Genomic DNA, 20,054 nt, shown 5'->3' on the forward strand with positions numbered 1-20,054 from the left:
GTAAGCAGAGATAATGAAACAAAGAATATTGCAATGTCCCTAATAAATAAAATAAAATCATTTAAATTTATTTGTTCGTTAGTTATTTGGTACAACATTTTGGCAAAAATTAATATAGTAAGCAAAACACTGCAAAAGTCTAATGTTATTTTACCAGAAGCTGTACAGATGCTAAAAGAAATCAAATTATTTTTGACACAAATAAGATCGGAAAACGGGTTTTTAGAGATGATAAATGAATCTAAGAAAATTGCGGAAGAAGTAGACGCCGAAATTTCCTTTCCAGCCATTCACTCAATAAGTCCAAGGAAAAAAAAATGTTTTTGATTATGAACACAAGGATGAGCCAATCCAATCTCCAGAAATAAATTTTAAAGTAATTTTTTTTTTAATATTCTCGATATTTCATATTATAATAAGTATTGAGGAAGACATTGTTTCTAATTTAGATGTTACCGACCTAATTAGGGAATTTGCATATAAAAAGGCAAGAAAAGTAAATGTTAGCATTTAAACCAGGGTTCTAATAACTTTTTTTAATTTCTTTAAATTAGTATGTAAGTAAAATATATTTTCTTTAGGTGTTTATATCGATGTAATTACATATTAATATAGAAATACTTATATAAGTAAATAATATATGCTTTTATGTATATTTTTTGTATAGATAATATTGATATATTGATTAATATATGTGTGTTTGGAATTTAATTCAATATGATTTTTTTATTACACCCTTTTTTTTAAACGTTGTACTTTGGTAAGAGCATTTTTTAAAATACTTTTTATAAAAATCACTGCAGAAGGGGCGGCAAAATTAGCTCTTGCACCCGGGCGGCAAATACCCTAGGCTCGGCCCTGAGGTAAATAATAGCTCATAATAGCTAAATCAGCATTTGAGAACTTTTTAAACATTTTTTATATTTAATTAACACAAGATCCAGGTTCTAATTTAAACCAGACTGAAAGTTTATCGCGCAATGTGAAAATAAAATTCTTGATTGAGACGTGAGCGCTAAATGCGAATCGATCTTTAAAAATCATGTCACGTGATTTGCTTGATAGTAAAGTGTCCATTATATCGATATCGAATTCAAAACTCCGAACCGATAGTAGTGACAATTCGATATCGATCCAAAACATGAAATTGCATACATAAATAAAAGAAATAATTTCAATTTGCAATTTAAATCAGTCAAAACGTAAACAGCAATTTATTACCGTTTTTCTATTAAAAACAACTATAAGCGTTAATATCAGTGATAAAGTCTAATGAAATGTTTTTACATAACACACATCGGTTGTTTCTTTTAGTATGGTTTATCCATTAAAAATGATTCTTTTGGGTTTAAAAAGGAAAATTTTCATATTTTTCTTAATAGCTGGTATCGGTTTCTTCTTATTTTTGTGGCGTCATAATTCACTGATTAATGAAACTGATCGTCAGCTCAGATTGTAAGTATTTTTGTTACATACACTACTTTATTATAATAATTGATATTATTATTATTATTATTATTAATTAGGAATGCATTTTTATGGAATAATTAAACCTTCCCTTTCTATGAATTCCTTTTCTTATGAATGTCCCCTTCCTGGGACATTTATAGATTATCCAACAATTTTATTATTATTTTTTAAATTAGAATACTAATTTTTTTCTGTATACCTATTAATTATCCAGTTATTTATAATAATATTTGGTGTGGAATTGTTTTTTTGAATAATGTGTGTGTACGAATTATGCCTCATTTTTTATAATAACCACACTTAATGGCACACTCCAGTTATTTATTCATGCCAAACAGTACAAACTCTTACACAAACAAAAAAATATAGAAAAAAAGTATTACAATTAATTACAATAATAAAACTCATCTAGTAATTATTTAATCAAATAATCCAAAATTAAAGGAATAAAAATAGAGCAAACACTAGGCACCTTAACAGAACTACAGTACAACATGAACCACATAATATCCCTAAAAAGTCATAGTGAACTTGCTCGAATGAGTATAAAGGGTTATTAATTAAGAGATTCTTAACTTTGGTTTTGAATATATAAAGTACCAGAATTCTTATGGAATGCCTTACCACATTACCACTTAGTAGTAAAAATATTATATATATAATATTCCACTGTTGTGGAAATAAGTTTTTTCAATGCAAGAATTAATAATATGAAAAACATATTTATCATTAAAAGGACTGCTATGATAAAGCATCAGAAGGGATATATTGTCATGTCCAGTTACCGAAGTCTCAAATTCCCTTGATCTATCAGTAATATCTGCCATATGAAAGTTAAATAAAGAGGTTAGTTAGTAATAGAATCGTTCATCAACAACAATGTTTTCTTCTATAGTTCACATGTTGGTTTTTTTATTGATGCATAGGTGTTAATATATTCTATATATTGAAACATGCAATACTATTTTAAAAACAGTAGTGATTGTAATTTGAATAATTACATTTATCTTCTGCCTATTAGAATACATCATGCAGTATATTTGAACCCATGCTATATACATTTAAGTAAAGGCACATCATTCCTCTCCATCAGCCATGCAAGAAATTAATAAATTAGTAAATTACTGGAATAATGTAAATATTTTATGAGCATATTTGTTATACATATGAGTATTGACGTCACAAATATCTATATGTATCATTTCCCAATACTCATTCTTCAAATCGAGCAAGTTCTTAAGTCTTGATTTCTTTAGACATATGTCTTGTATATACAATTTCAAAAATTTTTAGAAAAATACAATTTCAAAAATTGACAAAACAATGAAATGAAATGAAGAAATTAATAAATTAGTAAATTACTGGAATAATGTAAATATTTTATGAGCATATTTGTTATACATATGACTACTGATGTCACAAATATCTATATGTATCATTTCTCAATACTCATTCTTCAAATCGAGCAAGTTCTTAAGTCTTGATTTCTTTAGACATATGTCTTGTATATACAATTTCAAAAATTGACAAAACAATGAACAAAATTAAACACAAGAAGACAAAACTTTTTGAACATACTTGAACTAAAGATAACTAAATAAAAGAATCAATTACTAAATAAAGGTAAACTTGTTGACAAAACTAGAGAAGAAAAAAGGAAAAAAAAAAACTTTCCAACATGTCCAAGGTTAAAACCTTTCATTAAAAAAGTCATCCAGGTTATAATATGCCTTAGCCAATAGCGACTTTAATTCTCTTTTAAATTTCTTAACATCCAATATATGTCTAATACATAGAGGAACATGATTGTACATTTTTTTACTTATGTAAATTAATGAGTTTTTGGTAAGGGAACACATAGGAATAGGTAGGGGAACATCATTTACACGACGAGTCAAATGGCTAGTGTCAGAGGGTAGTTTGGGAATTTTGTGAATAAGAGCAGCTGTTTCTAAGATAAAGAGTGCTAAAAGAGTTAGGATTGTTTCAGAAATGAAGAGGGGTTTGCAAGAATCTCTTAACTTAGCAGAATACAGGTATCTAGCTGTTTTTTTTTGAATAACAAAGACAATGTTAAGTAGCCCCTTATTGGTTAAACCCCAAAAAGGCAAGCCATACCGAATATGAGATTCAATAAGTGAAAAGTACACTGAACGTGCAACCACCCCTCCCAGCTCTTGTTTTGCCATTCTTACTGCAAAACATCCAGAAGATAATTTCTCAGCTATATGTAAAGTATGATCTTCAAACTGAAGGCGACCATCAATGGTAATTCCTAGAAACTTGCAGCACTCTTTATTCTGCAAGAGGGAATTTTCATCAAACATCAGACCCTGAACATCGCACTTAAACCCCATAATAGACGTCTTTCTTACATTAAACACGAGCCTGTTGGAAGCACACCACCCTGATAAAATCTGAAGGTCTTCAAGGATACAAGTCTTAATATAATCAGAATTTTTATGGCTCCATAGTATGGTGGTATCATCAGCAAACTGAACCACCTTGCCCTGCAGTTTCAATGAACTCAAGTCATCCACGAACGGGAACGCCGCATTTTAGGGATCTAGAAGCAGACAAACGCCCAGACACTGTAACCTTCTGAGTACGATTTGATAAATAGGACTCAAGCCATCGCAACGCTACGCCCCTAAAATCATATTTATCGAGCTTAGATAACAGTATTACATGATCCACACAGTCAAATGCTTTGAATAGATCACAAAACACTGCCGCCGATGACTCTCCAGAATTCAAGGACACATAGACGCTCTCCAAAAAGCTAAAAACAGCATCATGAGTCCCTTTACCGGCTTGAAATCCCAAACTGATTTGCAGACAAAATGCCATTATGATGTAAAAAGGACAAAATTCTGCTTTTTGCAAGTTTTTCAACTATCTTAGAGAGGATAGACAAAATAGAAATGGGACGAGGGATAACCACTGCCTCTTTTAAACATGAAGGAAAAATGCCAATATGTAAAGAATTGTTTATGGCAGAAACTAAAGCATTTAAGGCTGAATCAGGCAAAAAGAGTAACAACCTCGAAGATATCCCATCAGCTCCAGATGATTTATGGTTTGTTTAGGCGTTTGATTTCATTTTTTACTTCGGTAAGTTCCGTTTTAAACCGTTTGTGAGAGTAACATGAACTATGAATATAACATTAATTTATGTGACTGAAATGTAGCTTTTACTTACTGAAAAATAAATGCTTGGATAGACATTTGTGCATAAATAAATAGAAATAATTTACAAATTAAATGAGGCAAAAGAAAATCGTACTTAATATTTTTATTACCCATTTTTTCATTAAATATAACTTTAATTGTTCATAACAATAGTAAAGTTTGATAACATGCCTTACAGAGCACACCTCGGTTTTTGCATAGTGTGGCTTTTGCATTAAAAACTATGCTGTTTCATTTAAAAAGAAACATTTTGATATTTTCCGTAATTGCTGGTATCGGTCTCTTCTTATTTCTATGGCATCATAATTTACCGATTGATGATCTCGATCGTCATCTTAGATTGTAAGTAATATTTTATTATACTAATTAGTTTTATTAACTTTGATAAATTAAATATGTATAATAATTAGCATGTTGCATAATTTTTTAATCTCAGTATGTAGTTGAAGCAATCAACGACATATAGAGATGATTGTTGGGTAGACACTATGGTACAAATATATGTGGCATATTGTGACATATAGGATATAAGGATAAAGTGACCATATGTAGGTACAGTGTTTCTCTGTATATACATAGGTATTGTAAATTTTTGTCAGGTTTTCGTCTTTTTATATTCTATACTCCAAACTACAGGTAAATCCTGGTATTGTTCTGCAGATGTTCTAAATTAAAGATTGCAAATTTTGAAATACTCATTTCACTCATAATGGGCCTGTGTACTGATTTTCAAAATTATTAAATTGCTACTTAGAATATTATCTGAACAATGACAATTACATGAAATTATTTAGAAGGTTTATCATTTGATCCCATTCTCAGGAATCCTATCTATCTATTTGATACAATTAAATAAAATGTATAATTTTAAGTGGTTTCTCAATTATATGCAATTGTGTTGTGATTTTTGAAATTTAAAATTTAATGACCTTGGCTGTCAAAATTGTCTCAACTCAAAGCTCTCGAAATTTTTTGATGTACAAGAAACCTTCTTATATGATTTTCTTTGTCTAAATCCCTTTTAAGAATATTTCAAATATTTTGTGTTTATAATATTCCCAAGAATAGTGAAAATTTGCTCAGAAAAATATTAAAAAAAGCACAAGCCTTAACTTTGTTGTATAATAAAAAACCATTATACATGTATACTCTTTATAGACAGAAAATATCTGAAGATGTCAAAAATGAAGCTAACAAAATTGCCTGTAGGCAACCAAAGCTCGAGCTCTACAGTCCAGAAATTATGAAGTTTGTGAAACCTGTACCACCTATAAATTGTGCCAAGTCAGGTATGGATTGGGTAAAATGTAGGGTAAGAAACAAATTTTAGTTTTTATATAATACATCCACTATAATATACAATAAATCGAATAGGGTTCCGAATGTGTTATACAGGCTGCGGCAATTCGAAAACATGGCCCCATCAAATGTTCATTTACTGACATACTAAGGGTCAACGATCACGAGCTAACTGACGGTGAAACCACTTTATCAACTGAATATTACAAGCTTGAGAAGAGCGACGTGGTGAGAGTTTCATGCTATTCTTCGGATAAAAAATGGTCTGCCACACTAACAGGAATCCGACTAGATAATGATATATGGGACAACACTAGCTGGGAAGAAATGCCTGACAGAGCGTTAAGAATGAACGTGCTAATGTTCGGATACGATTCGTTATCTCGAAATGCTTTTAGAAGAAAACTGCCAAAGAGCTACGAGTACTTGACTCAAGAATTAAGAAGTATCGTTTTAGAAGGGTATAATATTGTGGGCGATGGAACACCCCAAGCCTTAATACCGATACTTACCGGACAGACTGAACTTGAGTTGCCTGACACCAGGAAACGCTTGAAAAACACCCATTATCTCAACACTTATCCTTTTGTATGGAATGATTACAAAAAAGTTGGTTATGTTACTGCGTTTTTTGAAGATATGCCTAATATTGGCACTTTTACTTATAGGCTTAATGGATTTAAGGTTTGTATAGCTAGCCTTGGTCTTGTTAGCTGCTATAAATGTTTGTCTCTTTCAGGCTGCACCTACAGATCATTACATGAGACCATACTATTTGGCTAACTTAGGGGAACAATCTAAATGGCCAAGGTTATGTACTGGTGAAATACCAAGACATCAAGTAATGCTTAATATGATCAAAGATGTAAGTAGTTTAAAAAAAATAAATATTTTATTTGCGTTCTTTTAGATAGGTATCTTTTTATATTCAAGTCAGTTTTCGTTAGCTTCAGTTAAAAATGCTGGTCTCCCTCGTTTTCTGCGATTTGGTGGTACCCATTTCATAGCAATTTTGAGCAGTCTTTTTTCCTTTGGACATATCCGTACCACATAAACTGTTTTTGCTCTATGTCTGTCATTATCGAACAATCTATTCCCATTTGTTGTCGTACGTCGTAATTTCGGATTCTATCTTTTGTTGATATACCCGGTGATCTCCTAAGAACATCAATTTGAGTCGCCTTTGTGGAAGTTTTCTTCGATTTTGTCCCGTTATTCTCCATGTCTCTGCTCTATAACATAAACTGCTTTCAAGGAATGTTTCAAATATGTTGTATTTACGTTGTTTCCCAATTTCGTTTATCATACACCATTTTTCCAGACGAGTCAAACTCCACTCCAAGAATACGTGTTGCAACTAGTTACTTCATCTATATCTCATTGGATGTTAGGTGGTTCTGCTGCTATAGGGAGATATTTCGTTTTCTGTATATTGATTTCTAGGATTCAGTTATTATAATCTTCCTGCATTTTTCGTGCCATATATTGTAAATCGTCTTTATCGTTCGTTATGCTAACTTGGTCGTCAGTAAATTGTAGAGTATAATAGCAAGTGTCTCCGATGTTGATGCCCATCCCGTTACACTTTCTTTTCCATTGGTACAGAGCTTGCTCTACAACTTATTACCGATTTTTACTAGTTAAATTAAGCTATTTGTACACTTAAGTTTACATGCAAAAGTTACAATGAGTCGTAACTTCAAATGCTGCCAGAAAAGGGATTTCTTAAACTATTGTTGCATTTTATGTAAGTCAATCTTTCATCTCAGGTGCTTGGAACGACTTTCTTAGACTATAAAGCTGTGGGGATCGTTGTGTCGTCGTGTCAAGAAAGTTTTAATGTGGAGGAAAACACTATAAAGAGCTATGAATTAAAAATTACTGAATTATTCAATGAAATAAAGGATAAGGAATTTGTTAGGCTCAGGAGAAATATATTCTTGTATTGATTTGCTTACTAAAAAAAAAAACAAGGAACTCTATCGAAATTTCCAACCTACAAGTAAAAGAGAAAGAACTACATGTTTTAGTTACATCCTTGGAAAAGGAGAAGCATGATCTCGCTGTCAAACTAAATGAATTGAATTCCTTAAATAAAGAAAAACTGATAATAAACCTGACTGCCATTGAGAAAGAAAATGCTGCCCTTAACCTTAAATTCGCTTCAGAGGAATGTTGCAGCTTCAGAAAATTTAAATAAGGAAATGCTGTGAGAAAAGTTCTTGAAGCGGAAAAAGAAAATTACTTATTGAGGATGGGTCATACAGGTCAGAGGGCATTTTTCAAAATTATCGCATACCATTGTTATTGACAACCGTTGCTTTGTTGCTTCCTGTTTTTCAAAAGCATCTATGTCTACATTTTGTTAATATCTACAATGTCCAATGCTTTCTGAAACTTGGATGTGTCAATTTGGAACTTGCTGGGACTGCTTCGTCACTGGTTGATGACTTTTAAAATACTGATTTGGTTGTTTTGTGTTTACATGGTGTTTGTTCTCCACTCTATATTTACGTAATTCTCTAATAATTAAAAATATATATTAATCCTTTAGTGATGACTAGCCCTTATTATGTGGGCTACATTACTTAACTTTAATATTTTATCTAATAGCAACCAATCACTTTTTAGAATATTTTATAATAATAACATAGATCTTTATAAAATATTGGAATCTAATCATGCTTATGATTTTGATATCACAGGTAATAATATCTTAAGCTTCACTATCTTGTGAATTCCTTCACTCACTTTTTTGAGACTAAATTTTTCCTCTGATCTGTTATCTATTTATCTGCCAAATATTCAGTCTATCAGAAAAAAATCTGATGATATATATACTCCGAATCATCTTATCAGCTTTATTATCCAACTACATTGTTTTTTCTAAGTTTAACAGATCTAGTTTAATTTATGGAGGTACGCTGCTGTTAGTGCGCAGGGAGGCGGAGGATAGATTAATTTTATTAGTGTAAATAAATGTGATCATTTGATTGTTGAACGAGTTTTTGAAGTTTCTATAGCCTATTGCAGTAGTTTGTATTTGAGTTTCTGAACTAATAACTGCATCAATTTCTGATCATAATAAGGCTGGCTGGCCGGGGTTTGATTTAACCTTGGTTTCTCAACCATCTGCCAGATATCGGAGTCGATTATTTTGCGAAAAAAAACTTAAACTTTATTAAATTTGGAAATCTAGGTGAGGAAGCTGTTTGGGGTTCGCTCCGGGTTGTGGGAATCTACAGGAATCCTTCAACAGTGTACTGTCTGTTAACTTTAATTTGGCTTTCTTCAATTAAAGATAAAGAAAAAAGACAAAAAAGGCTGGAGGATTAGAGCTTTCTAGCATTATTAATACTATGTTTAAATATCTGTAAAAAAAGTCATTAAACAGGCGAAGAAGAATTACTTTATTAACAAAATTGCTAATTCTAATAATACCCAGGAAGAAGCGTAATCCAGTGTTTGCCTAGTCTATAAAAATCATTCCATTTCACTTGTAAGGCAAGTCAATAATATTCGATTAATGATTCTTAGGAGTACTTTGGTGAAAAAGTATTTTATTTACTTTGCTAAGAAAGCCTTTAATCATCTTCCCTTAAGCATTAGGTCCTCGAATATCTACAAAGGGTTTAGGAGGGGAGTAAAACTTTTGCTTTAGGAGAAAGCTCATAATGAAGTTGCTAAATTCCTTAATAGTGCTCTGTGAGTAATTTGGATTATTGTATATTTGTTTTCTCCTTTCAAGTTATTTCTGACCTGCGGCCTATATCTTTTTATCTTTCCTTAATATGAGTTTAATTTGTTTCTATATTTGTTCCATCTGTTTTTACTTGTAATTATCAATTCAGGCAAGTGAATTTGAAAATCATGATTTGGGTGGCTTTTTGGAGATCTATGAACATAAGATGGGACTCTTGGTTGATCTTTTTTCTACAAATTGCTTTTAATAGAAGATGTTATACGTACACGTTCTTTTATCACGAAATCCTGCCTGTCCTAAATCTTCTTTGTTCATATATTCCTGTTCAATGAGATCTCGGATAATTCTCCCTTACAGACGACTCATGGTACTGGCTACAGATATACCTCTGTAGTTTGAACATTCCTGTTTATTCCCTTTCTTATGGATGGACGATATTTAGGGTGTTTCATAATTAGTGAGACAAACTTGGAGGGATTGTAGAGGGCCTCAAAATAAGCAAGTTTGTGCAATAAACCCCTGTCTGAAAATCATTAGATTTTGAGATACAGGGTGATCAACGTTTAAGAAGAAATCTTATTTCTCCCGATAAATTTGACATAATGTAGATATTTTTTTGAAAATCTAATACTTTAATAAGTTTAATATATCATTTAGTTTTTTATTTTACCAATGGCGTCCATGCGGCCTAGAACGTAGTGAACTCTTTGAAAAAAAATGGTCACGCCACAAATCCTCATTTAATTTAGAGTAAAAATTTCGTCTCCTGGCTTTCGTCTCCTGCTTTCGTCGACGTACCGTTTTCGCATAAAAAAATAAAATCCATTGTCCGAAATTTATTTATCGTTATAATTACAATTTTTAGTTTCATACGTTTGATAACATTTACGGTATTTATTACAAGGATAAAAATTACTTGCTTTTAATGTGGAATTTGGTACCAGAAAGTAAATTTTTGCGTTTGTTAATGTTAAAAATAAAAAATGTCCTTAACATTTTATCACCCTATATCTCAAAATCTAATCATTTTCGGATAGGAGTTTATGGCGCAAACTTTCTTATTTTGAGGCCCTCTACAACTCCCCCGAAGTTTGTCCGACTAATTATGAAAAACCCTGTATATGCCTCTGTAGGGACAGGATCTCCATTTAGATATTGACGCACCAAGTGGTTTGTTGAAACAATTTTTTAGTCCGTTTAACAGCCTCTAAAAGTTTCATAATGAATGGCTATAGTGCGAGTGTCTTATCCTGGCCACTCTCTACAGAAAGTTTTGTGGATGCTGCTTCCTTCCTTATCTGTGTTGATTATAAACTTTCCATGGGCTACCCATTGCAGATTTGAGTTTAATATTGGAGTTTATATATCCAAACAACAAATATGTTACCTTGGAGATAATAGTAATTTGCTTTATTTCAACCAGTTGTCAATTAACTGCGAATTAATTCATTTGGTAAACATTTTGTATAATTATTATCTTCTCTTAAATGAAGATTGCAAGGCCCTCACAGTATGTAATGTTTTATTGTGGAGGGTTATTAATTAAAGTCTAGTAAACATGCATTGGCCATCAATCTGGAGGAAATAGCTGACAAAGCATGATATATATCTTTAATAGCATCTGGTCTTTTCATTGCAATTCAAAAAGTGACTTTATCGAGGGCCTTTTGGTCTGTGCACTACCGCTAAGTTTAAGTCTTCCACTGTCAGTATTTGTTCAGGAAAAGCTTTGGGATTTCAACTCCGGTATAAACCTTACGAAATAAATAATACAGTCGTTGCGCAACATTTGAGAATCTGCTGATGATTTCTTCGGACAAATCTTCTTCTCTGCATCGCCAAAGACTTTTTCGATAGTAAAATCCGTGCGCCAAAATTTGTATCAAGTCAAAAAAGCCATGCCAGTACGCACACTGCATCGAGCGAAGCGTACTTCGGTATTCCTTCCGTGTATTGATTCCCTAGTTGAAAATTTGGCGCAAGGATCCCTCGAAACCAAACATGTTTTACCGAGGTTCCAACTTCTTCCAGGATTTGCTGATGTTAGTAAAGCGGATGAGCTAGACAACAAGATTTTCAGGCCTGTGACAACAATCGACGATATCATGCTTCTTCAAGAAGACATAAATTACTTTAATGTATGTAAATGTAAAATAAATCATATGGACCTCAATATAAGCAATGTTCTCAAGTATCATTTTCCAAAGTAAAAGAACTAATATTTTTCAATTATTCCATTAATCAAATTAATTTGAAAGTTGTTAGTAAATAAAATAAGAGACCTTGGTGTTGCACTGGATAATAACCTGTCATTTAAAGCATATATGTCAAACATTATTTCTCGCTCTCTTGCTAAATTTTCTATTTAGATCTGCAAGGGCTTTTCGACTTTTACAATAAAAAATACTCTATTGTGCTCTTGTTCGGAGTATTCTTGAGTACCGTTCAAATATCTGGAACCCTAGTTATATAAATCATGTTCATGCGACAGAACGTGTGCAAAACAAATTTCTAAGATTTATTGGTTATAAATGTGGCTATAACAGAGATGAATGTTGTTATGGAGAATCAAGAACATTACTTAGTATTGACACTTTAGTAGTTGTTGTATAATCTTTATTTTATTACCAAATATGTATGCTATAATTAGTCTATTTATTGTAAAATGGTAATGCCGTAAATAAATAAATAAACATAGCATCATAATTCGAAGATAAGATCTCATCAACTGCTGTGAAGGCAGAATATATAGATAAGATCATTATTCACCATGAAAAGAATAAAAAACTTTACCTAACAAGTATAATGGTTCATGAGATATTAAGTTCACTCGCTATGATCTTTATTCACTGGGATATTGTCACTTCTCGCACTATAAATCTATGTCTACGAGCAGTAACATATTTTATTATCTACTATTTTATTATCTATTAGTTTTTTAGCGTATACCGAACAAAACCGAAATTCCTTTTCGGGTTTCATGCCGAACTCTCCCACGATGACTACAATTTAATCGGAGTAGCAGACGACGACACCATGAACTTCTTAAAAGATCTTAAAAGTTCCGGGGCATTAAACAACACCATATTGATCGTTATGGCCGATCATGGACACAGGTACCCCTAGTTTTTTTTTTTGAAAACTATTAACTACATAAAAGCATGCTTAGGTTTGCAGATGTGCGTAATACTGTTCAGGGCAAACAAGAGGAACGGCTGCCGTTCTTTTCCTTTGCCTTTCCCGAATGGTTTGAGCGGGAATATCCTAAAGCTTTTAGTAATTTTAAGGAAAACGCGAACAAACTAACGACTCCGTTTGATATATACGCGACACTTCGTGATGTTATACATTTGCGCTATACCGGTGTGGCAGATATTACCGAAAGAGGTGTTTCGTTGTTTACTAAGGTAAGATTTTTTCTTTATTATTCGAAATATACAAGAAATTTGCTAGAATTTAAATTATTCGTTTGATAACAAATTGATTATTATTGGGTTGCTCTAAGGACAATAACAAAACTCGAACTTTAAAACATGTTCGAGTTTACCTCAAATTTCAGTGACAGCACAAATGCTTTGAGGGAGATCTTAGGTCATCAATAAAACAACAATCTATATTTTTTGGTGACAATTGACGAAAATGCTACATTACGGACCTAGTGGTGAAAAAAAAAGAATTTTCAAGATTATATGTGAATAAGATGTAGACTCTTTTATTGCATGAGTGAGCAACTTTTTTTCCAGAAAAGCAGACAAAATTCAGTTTATCCAAATCCAGTTACTTTCTCAAAAGCACCCAGATTATTTAATGTAATGAACATTTCTTAGAATAATAATTAAAGAAAAGAAGCATTATTATTTAAATTTGCCTAAATCTTTGGGAAAATCAATTATGTTTTTCTGGCACTGGAGAGGTGAAAAATAACCACTCCGCTATTCCTCTATGAATGTGTTTAAAAGTCTTTTTAATTATAGTTTTCAACAGAAAACTGTGCTAAGAAACTAGAAAACATTAAATATTACAAATTATAAGCGTAGATTAGATATTTTAGTAACTCTTTTAAGCTACCGTCAGGCATATAAACAAATGTATATTCACGAAAAAAAGAATGATTATGAGAGTCGTAGAAAAACTTTTGATAAAGTTAAAGGCATGTGGTTCGTTACACAAAAGGAACTTTGTGAAATAGCTAGGGATGTAAAATGACGGTCATTTATTTTTGTGATAAAATGACGGTCATTTATTGTTCATTTTTGTAATTTTTGTCATTTATATTTTCTGATTTTCAATATCAGACTAGGTACTTATTATAGCAATAAAAACACACATTTCAAACAAAAAAATATAATACAACGTAAAACAAAACATTAAATTCTCATAATAAAAATATTTATAAATAAAACAAAGTTGTATTATTAAAAAGTATCATAAATATGTAAATTCAAACTAAATCCTTATAAAGGTAGGTAATAAAAGTAATAAAACTGGATTTAACTAAAATTCGTAATTTTCTTCTTCTTCTTCAGTCTCATAATTATAGATATCACTGAAGCTAATATCAAGTTCATTTTGAGATTTGGAAAGTATACCTTCCAACTCTTCAATAAGACTAATGCTTTCGTCAGTGGTACTACCTTCTTGGTCACTGGTACAGCTTACATGTTCATTTCCGTTATCAAGTAAGGTTTTAGAGGTGGAGGTAGAGGGTAATGGTGATTTTGACGGTCCAGACGGTTCCTCATCGGCATCGGGAATAGTTTCTAGAATAATACTGTTTTTTCTATATTTCTTAAAATAAAAATAATAATGTTAATACCTAAACGATTTTATTCTATCCTACAATATACATGTCTGACATGTCTCTCCTTGTCAACTAATCCTAATCCGAAACTTATATCTTTGCTCGGTTTAACGCTTTTATGAGAAAATAGTTTTAGATTGTGATGTATATAAGTTAGCATACCAGCTCTTTTTGTTGTTAGACGATTCCTAGTTTTAGAATGTATAAATCCATAAGAACTGAAAGTTCTCTCAGTAGCTGCTGAAGTAGCTGGCATGCCAAGTACAGCTTCTGCCACATGTCGAAGTGGAATTTCAGTACAAATACCTTCCCAGTATATCAAAGGTAAAATGTTCCAAAAACCTTCACTGCTCCTATAGGCGGCTAAATTTTCAAGTACTTTGCTATCATCAACATAATCTAAGTACATGGCAACAGAATGGATGTAAGTTAACCCACCTACAATTTCCTTTTGTGATAGTTGCTTTCATAAAAAACAAAAAAAAATTATTAACTTATAATTTAATTATAAGTATAAAAGTATACTTAACTACATATTAAAGTTAAGTTACGTTAAGTTTATTCATTTTTTTAGGTATTGAGTTTTGTTTAAGTATCAAAAAAAGTTACCTTTATATCGAGGATCCAAAATGTTTGCAGCAAAGTGTATTTCTCTAAGGCACATCTGTTGCCTTTCAAGTAGACTTTCTGTTACTTTTTTTTCCTCCAGCTTCAATAAGGGCGAGGTAGACAATTAGTTTTCAAAAACAATAGCAATTTTATAAAATGCAACAGCTACTTCACTAATGTTGCACTTGTCTGACTCCAAACGCAAAATCCATTTTTTTATTGGTTGTAATAAAGTTAAAAAAAGTTCGATTTTCGTCCAGAAGATATCATCAAGAATATCATGTTTATTCCTTTTTTCGAGCAATGTCTGATACTCTTCTGTGATTGCTATTGCTTGAAGAGTGCTTTTGTTTTTTTGTAGGCTCTCAAAACTTGTAACTATGGAAGCCCATCTTGTTGCTACTGGAAGTTTAAGGGTGCAGTCACCTTTTTGCTTTTCCTTTGAAATTCTTTTAAATGCAGAAGTTAAAACCGATTTATTTTTTATTGCCTTTATTATGGACTTCGAGGCATTAAGAAGAGTTTCTGTGGTCTTTAATTTCATTATATCAGTAACCAATAAATTAAGTGTATGTGCTGCGCCACCGTAAAATGAAATTGGTTGTCTGGATATCTACTTTGTAGCAAATCCCAAGATTTCTTCATATTAGCGGCATTGTCTGAGCAAAAGCCGATTATTTTGTTAATTCCCACCTCATTGTATACCATTTCTATTTGATCTTCCATGTACTCACCTGTATGTCTACTTTCTTCAGTAGACAATGATTTGTAAAAAACAGGTTGGGGTGTGGTTATAACAAAATTAATTATGCTCTCATTCCTTATGTTTGTCCATGCATCACATTGAATGCCCAGGATTTTAGCATTTGTTAAATTATCTGTCACTTCGATTTCAACTTGATTAAATACAGCATTTAAAAGCGAATTTGATAAAACAAAACGTGAAGGCAACGTCAAGGACGATCTGATTTTTTTAAAAAGGTCTATCCAATATATATTTTCTGTTATATTTAAGGGCAGACCTGTAGCATAAATTGCCTTTGCTAGCATCAACCAAATTTCATCTTGATCGTCGGGTTTAATGTTGTCAATAAAACTGCTTAGAGTACTTACGGTACTAATTGAGCTACATTGACTACGACTACCCATTCTCTGGACTTTAGATACCGAAGGCCCCGATGCCGATGAACTGTTCCTTACCTCTTCTAACTCTGCTTGCTGTTCTGCTGATTTAGCCACCGACACATCCAGTTTCCTCTTGTTTGATTTTTCTGACTCATTCAGCTTTAGTTCACTTTTTAACATTACTTTAACATTGTCAGGGCACATTTCACATGTAACAAGATGTAAGCCCATTGTAGTTGCATGGTGTGCAACCTGTTTTTTACAAAATTTACACTCGTAACATTTCAATTTCTGTCCTGGCTTATTTAGAGTATTAAAATATTTATATACAATACTTTTAGTTCTACCCATTTTCTTGATGTTTAAAAAACAAAACACAACAAAAAATAAATAGGCACAGGAAAAAACTTTGAAAATATAAAATAGCTCTTATTGTAAAGGTTACTAATGCCGCCGAACAACTGAATTGACGCGCCGATCGCGAGAAGAAGCAAGCAAGCCAGCCAAGCCAATGTAATAAGCAGGTTGCAGCTTGTCTTAAGCAGTAAACATTGAAAATCAGCTGATATTTTTGTGACAGTAATTTATTTTTTGTGACTGTCATTTTTTTTAATGACGGTCGTTTATTTTTTATGACCGTCATTTATTTTTGCGACAGTAAGATTTTAATTGATAAAAAATAAATGACGATGGTGTCATAAAAATAAATGACGTGACCGTCATTTTCAATATGACCGTGACGTGACCGTGTCAGCAAAATTTGCTCACATCCCTAAATAGCACCAACAAAAAAACAAAACTAACGGTATAGATGAAATACCCACTAGTGTTATAAAAAAAGCAGCATTAGACTTAAAATATGTTTTATGCAATATAACTCCTTTAAAGATGGAAAATTCCCAGAAAACTTTAAAATAGCTCTTATTAGCCCTTGTTATAAAGGGGACTCAAAATGTTTGAAATGCCAGTGAGCATTAGGTTGATTGATTTGTTTGATTGTTATAACCTCTTTAGTCACACCGGCACCAACATGATTTGTCTAAAGGTAAATCAACCCAAACGGCTATTGTTGGTCAGATTCTTGAATACCTGAGAAATGACGAACTTGCTCTCGGACCTATATGTATAGGACTGGTTAGATAGAGGCTTAAAAATTTAAGATACAAAAATTATATAAAACAATTTCATCACATATAAAGTATCTGAGTCTAGCTTTCAAACAGTATTAATGGATTTGGAAAATATGTACTCGTTTTAAATTTATCGATGAATAACCTAACCCGTTCCAACCTAGAAACCGCTCCCCTATTAATATCGCATCTACGCGAGTCTAAAATTTGTAATTTTCAATTTTCAGATCCCACAAGAAAGATCTTGTGCACACGCCTTCATCGAACCGCACTGGTGCGCCTGCTTGGAGTGGGAAAACGTTCCGTTAACGGATCCAATCACCGGCAGATTAACTAAACACTTCTTAAAAACCGTCAATAACATCACCGCCGATTATAGAAATATTTGCGAAGAACTGTTTATCAGGGACCTATTCTGGATCACCAAACTGGCGCCGAATAAAAAATTTTTGAAATTCAACCATAACGCGGACATTGACGGTTTTATCGCCGATATGTCGGCGAAGATGCGTGTCAAAGAGAATCTTTATCAAATTAAGTTGTCTCTGACGCCGGGCAATTCGATTTTCGAGGCTTCGCTCAGCCATAATTTGGATAGTGACCGGATCGATTTAAAGATTAGTGACATCAGTAGGATAAATATGTATAAGGCGCAAGCTACCTGTGTGGAACCGAATTTGCCTCATTTAAGGAAATATTGTTTTTGTAAAGGGTCGAAAGTTTAAATTAGAGTGACTTTAAGAGAACTGCATTCATTTATGGAATTCTTGGGTGCGGAAATTAATGGATTGACTTGCAATAAGAAATATAAACCTCAAGTTAAAAAGAACGTCCCAAATTAAGAATATGCAGTTTCCCTCTCAGGACCAGCACAAGTGTAGTCATGAATTTTTATGGTCATGTCTTTTTAACTTAGGCTTTTCTGTTTTCTGTTGCATGTTTACATATGTCGGCACCCAAGGCAGAAATTGGCCATGTTTGCTAAATTTAAGACATGTTTTTATATTTTTGTGAAAAACCATTAGCAGTTTTCCAAAAACTCGAAGGTGCAATCTCCAGAATCTACAATTGATGTATTTATATATTTATTTAATAAGAAAATTTTTGAAGCTAGTCAAATTGAATCTCTGTGTGTAAAATTAAGTCTCGCTAATTTTCTGGGAATTACCGCAATAAATATTGAACCGATTTATTAATTTTAATGGCTCGTAAGCCTCTCTAAAGCCTATATTTTTGGAATAAATGGGCTAAAAAACGCACATTTTCCAAAGAAAAAGACACTAAACGTCTTTTTCTTTAAAACTGTTGCCGCATAATATACTATAAAGCTTTTTTTTTGTAAAAAACGAATTATTGTTAGTGGTAAACCGTCTAATTGTAGTTTTGAAACGCCTAGTCAATTTGCTAGAATTGCAAATAGATCTGTGAAAATTTGTTTAGGTACTATGTAAAAATGTGATTACACATTTGGCCAGTGACTTTACGTTAACCGTTTTTGTGAATAAAGGAAAATAGTTTTTACCTATTTATAGATTCTTTTCATATGTTTTTGTTATTTATTTCATCATTATTCAACAGCTATACAAGATCGTCATTTTCTGCAACAAAAGAATTGCTTCAATTTTTTTTCCTTTCTCTCGGCCTACGGTAGGTACATCAGATTGGCCAGGTCTTACTTTCAGATAGGTCAATTTATTGTATAGAAACAATTTTCTGCACAATACAAGGTACGTCAAGTAGAAAATATGGCGTCAACATATTTTTTTAAATGAAACATTTATTAAGATGTATAGGGCCGTATCTGGACCAAAATTTGGGGGGGGGGGGGGGGTTAGGCCAGTGACATTTGAGATATTAGGGATAAAAAAAACTTTAATTTATAAATAGGTTTTACTAAAAGAAGATACCAGTTTAAACTAAAACACATTTAACAACGTTAAAATTTTAAAAATAGTAATTATAATAACAACTGAATATTTCTTTGCTTTTCCCTCGCAAAACGATTTAAGACCTCTGCGGTATCAATTTCTATGCACGCTTAAAAGGGCAAGTCCTGTTAGCCGCTCCTGACCAGTTGAATTGCGCAAATAGTCTTTTAAACGCCTTAGCGATGAAAATGATCGTTCTGATGAGGCTGTAGATACAGGCAACGTAGCCAGAATTTGCAACACAGTATGAATATTGGGAAACAAAGATGAATTACATGCTGATAATGCATCAAGAGCATTTTTTGGCCTTTCTGCTTGAGGCAGCTTAATCCATTTTTGTTTCCACAACTGTAGTTCTGCAGATAACGTATCTAGGTCCAAAAATTCCTCATATGGTAACAAGTCTTCCATTTTTACTATGTGTGCTTCGCACATATTTGGTACTAGACAATATAACAATGAAAGTGATTTTTCGTGATTTGCAAATCCTGCAGATTTTCATCAGTTCTTCTATAAATTGATCAAAAAAAGGAATTGCAACTGTGATTCGAAAATATTCCTCTGCAGTAGCTACCATGGCATTAGAACGATTCTGCTGTCGTGAAACTATTCTAGGTATTTTTATGCATTCTTCATCATCTATAGACTTTATAATAGCTTCAGATTTTTTACAAATATTTTTGAATTCTTGATCTATATTCAGTCTCATATTCCTGACCTGACTAATAACAGTATTCAAATTCTCAACAGCGCTAAATAGATCAAAATATACAGTCTGGAGAATTCTGCATAACGGT

At 32.3% G+C, this 20,054-nt stretch overlaps 1 protein-coding gene across 2 annotated transcripts; it reads left to right on the forward strand.

Moving 5' to 3' along the window:
* The first annotated feature begins 1,170 nt into the window (after window positions 1-1,170).
* LOC126743604 (uncharacterized) lies at window positions 1,171-18,854 on the forward strand. Of its 2 annotated transcripts, none has more exons than XM_050450772.1 (7): window positions 1,171-1,455; window positions 5,821-5,974; window positions 6,037-6,645; window positions 6,701-6,826; window positions 12,599-12,780; window positions 12,834-13,071; window positions 17,557-18,854. In XM_050450772.1, exons 1-7 carry the CDS (start codon window positions 1,316-1,318, stop codon window positions 18,052-18,054), a joined length of 1,947 nt encoding a protein of 648 aa, XP_050306729.1. In that variant the 5' UTR covers window positions 1,171-1,315; the 3' UTR covers window positions 18,055-18,854. The 2 variants fall into 2 exon arrangements, with proteins under 2 accessions (XP_050306729.1, XP_050306730.1); XM_050450773.1 differs by lacking the exon at window positions 1,171-1,455 and adding an exon at window positions 4,848-5,004.
* Window positions 18,855-20,054: the final 1,200 nt, after the last annotated feature.

This window comes from Anthonomus grandis, chromosome 13 (genome assembly GCF_022605725.1).
Source record: "Anthonomus grandis grandis chromosome 13, icAntGran1.3, whole genome shotgun sequence".
NCBI lineage: Eukaryota > Metazoa > Arthropoda > Insecta > Coleoptera > Curculionidae > Anthonomus > Anthonomus grandis.

Coding starts and splice junctions, on each gene's coding strand:
- LOC126743604 (XM_050450772.1), top strand. CDS start 1,316: ATGGTTTATCCATTAAAAATGATTCTTTTGGGTTTAAAAAGGAAAATT. Junction 6,646..6,700: donor ATAGGCTTAATGGATTTAAG/GTTTGTATAGCT, acceptor TGTCTCTTTCAG/GCTGCACCTACAGATCATTA. Junction 6,827..12,598: donor TGCTTAATATGATCAAAGAT/GTAAGTAGTTTA, acceptor ATTATCTATTAG/TTTTTTAGCGTATACCGAAC.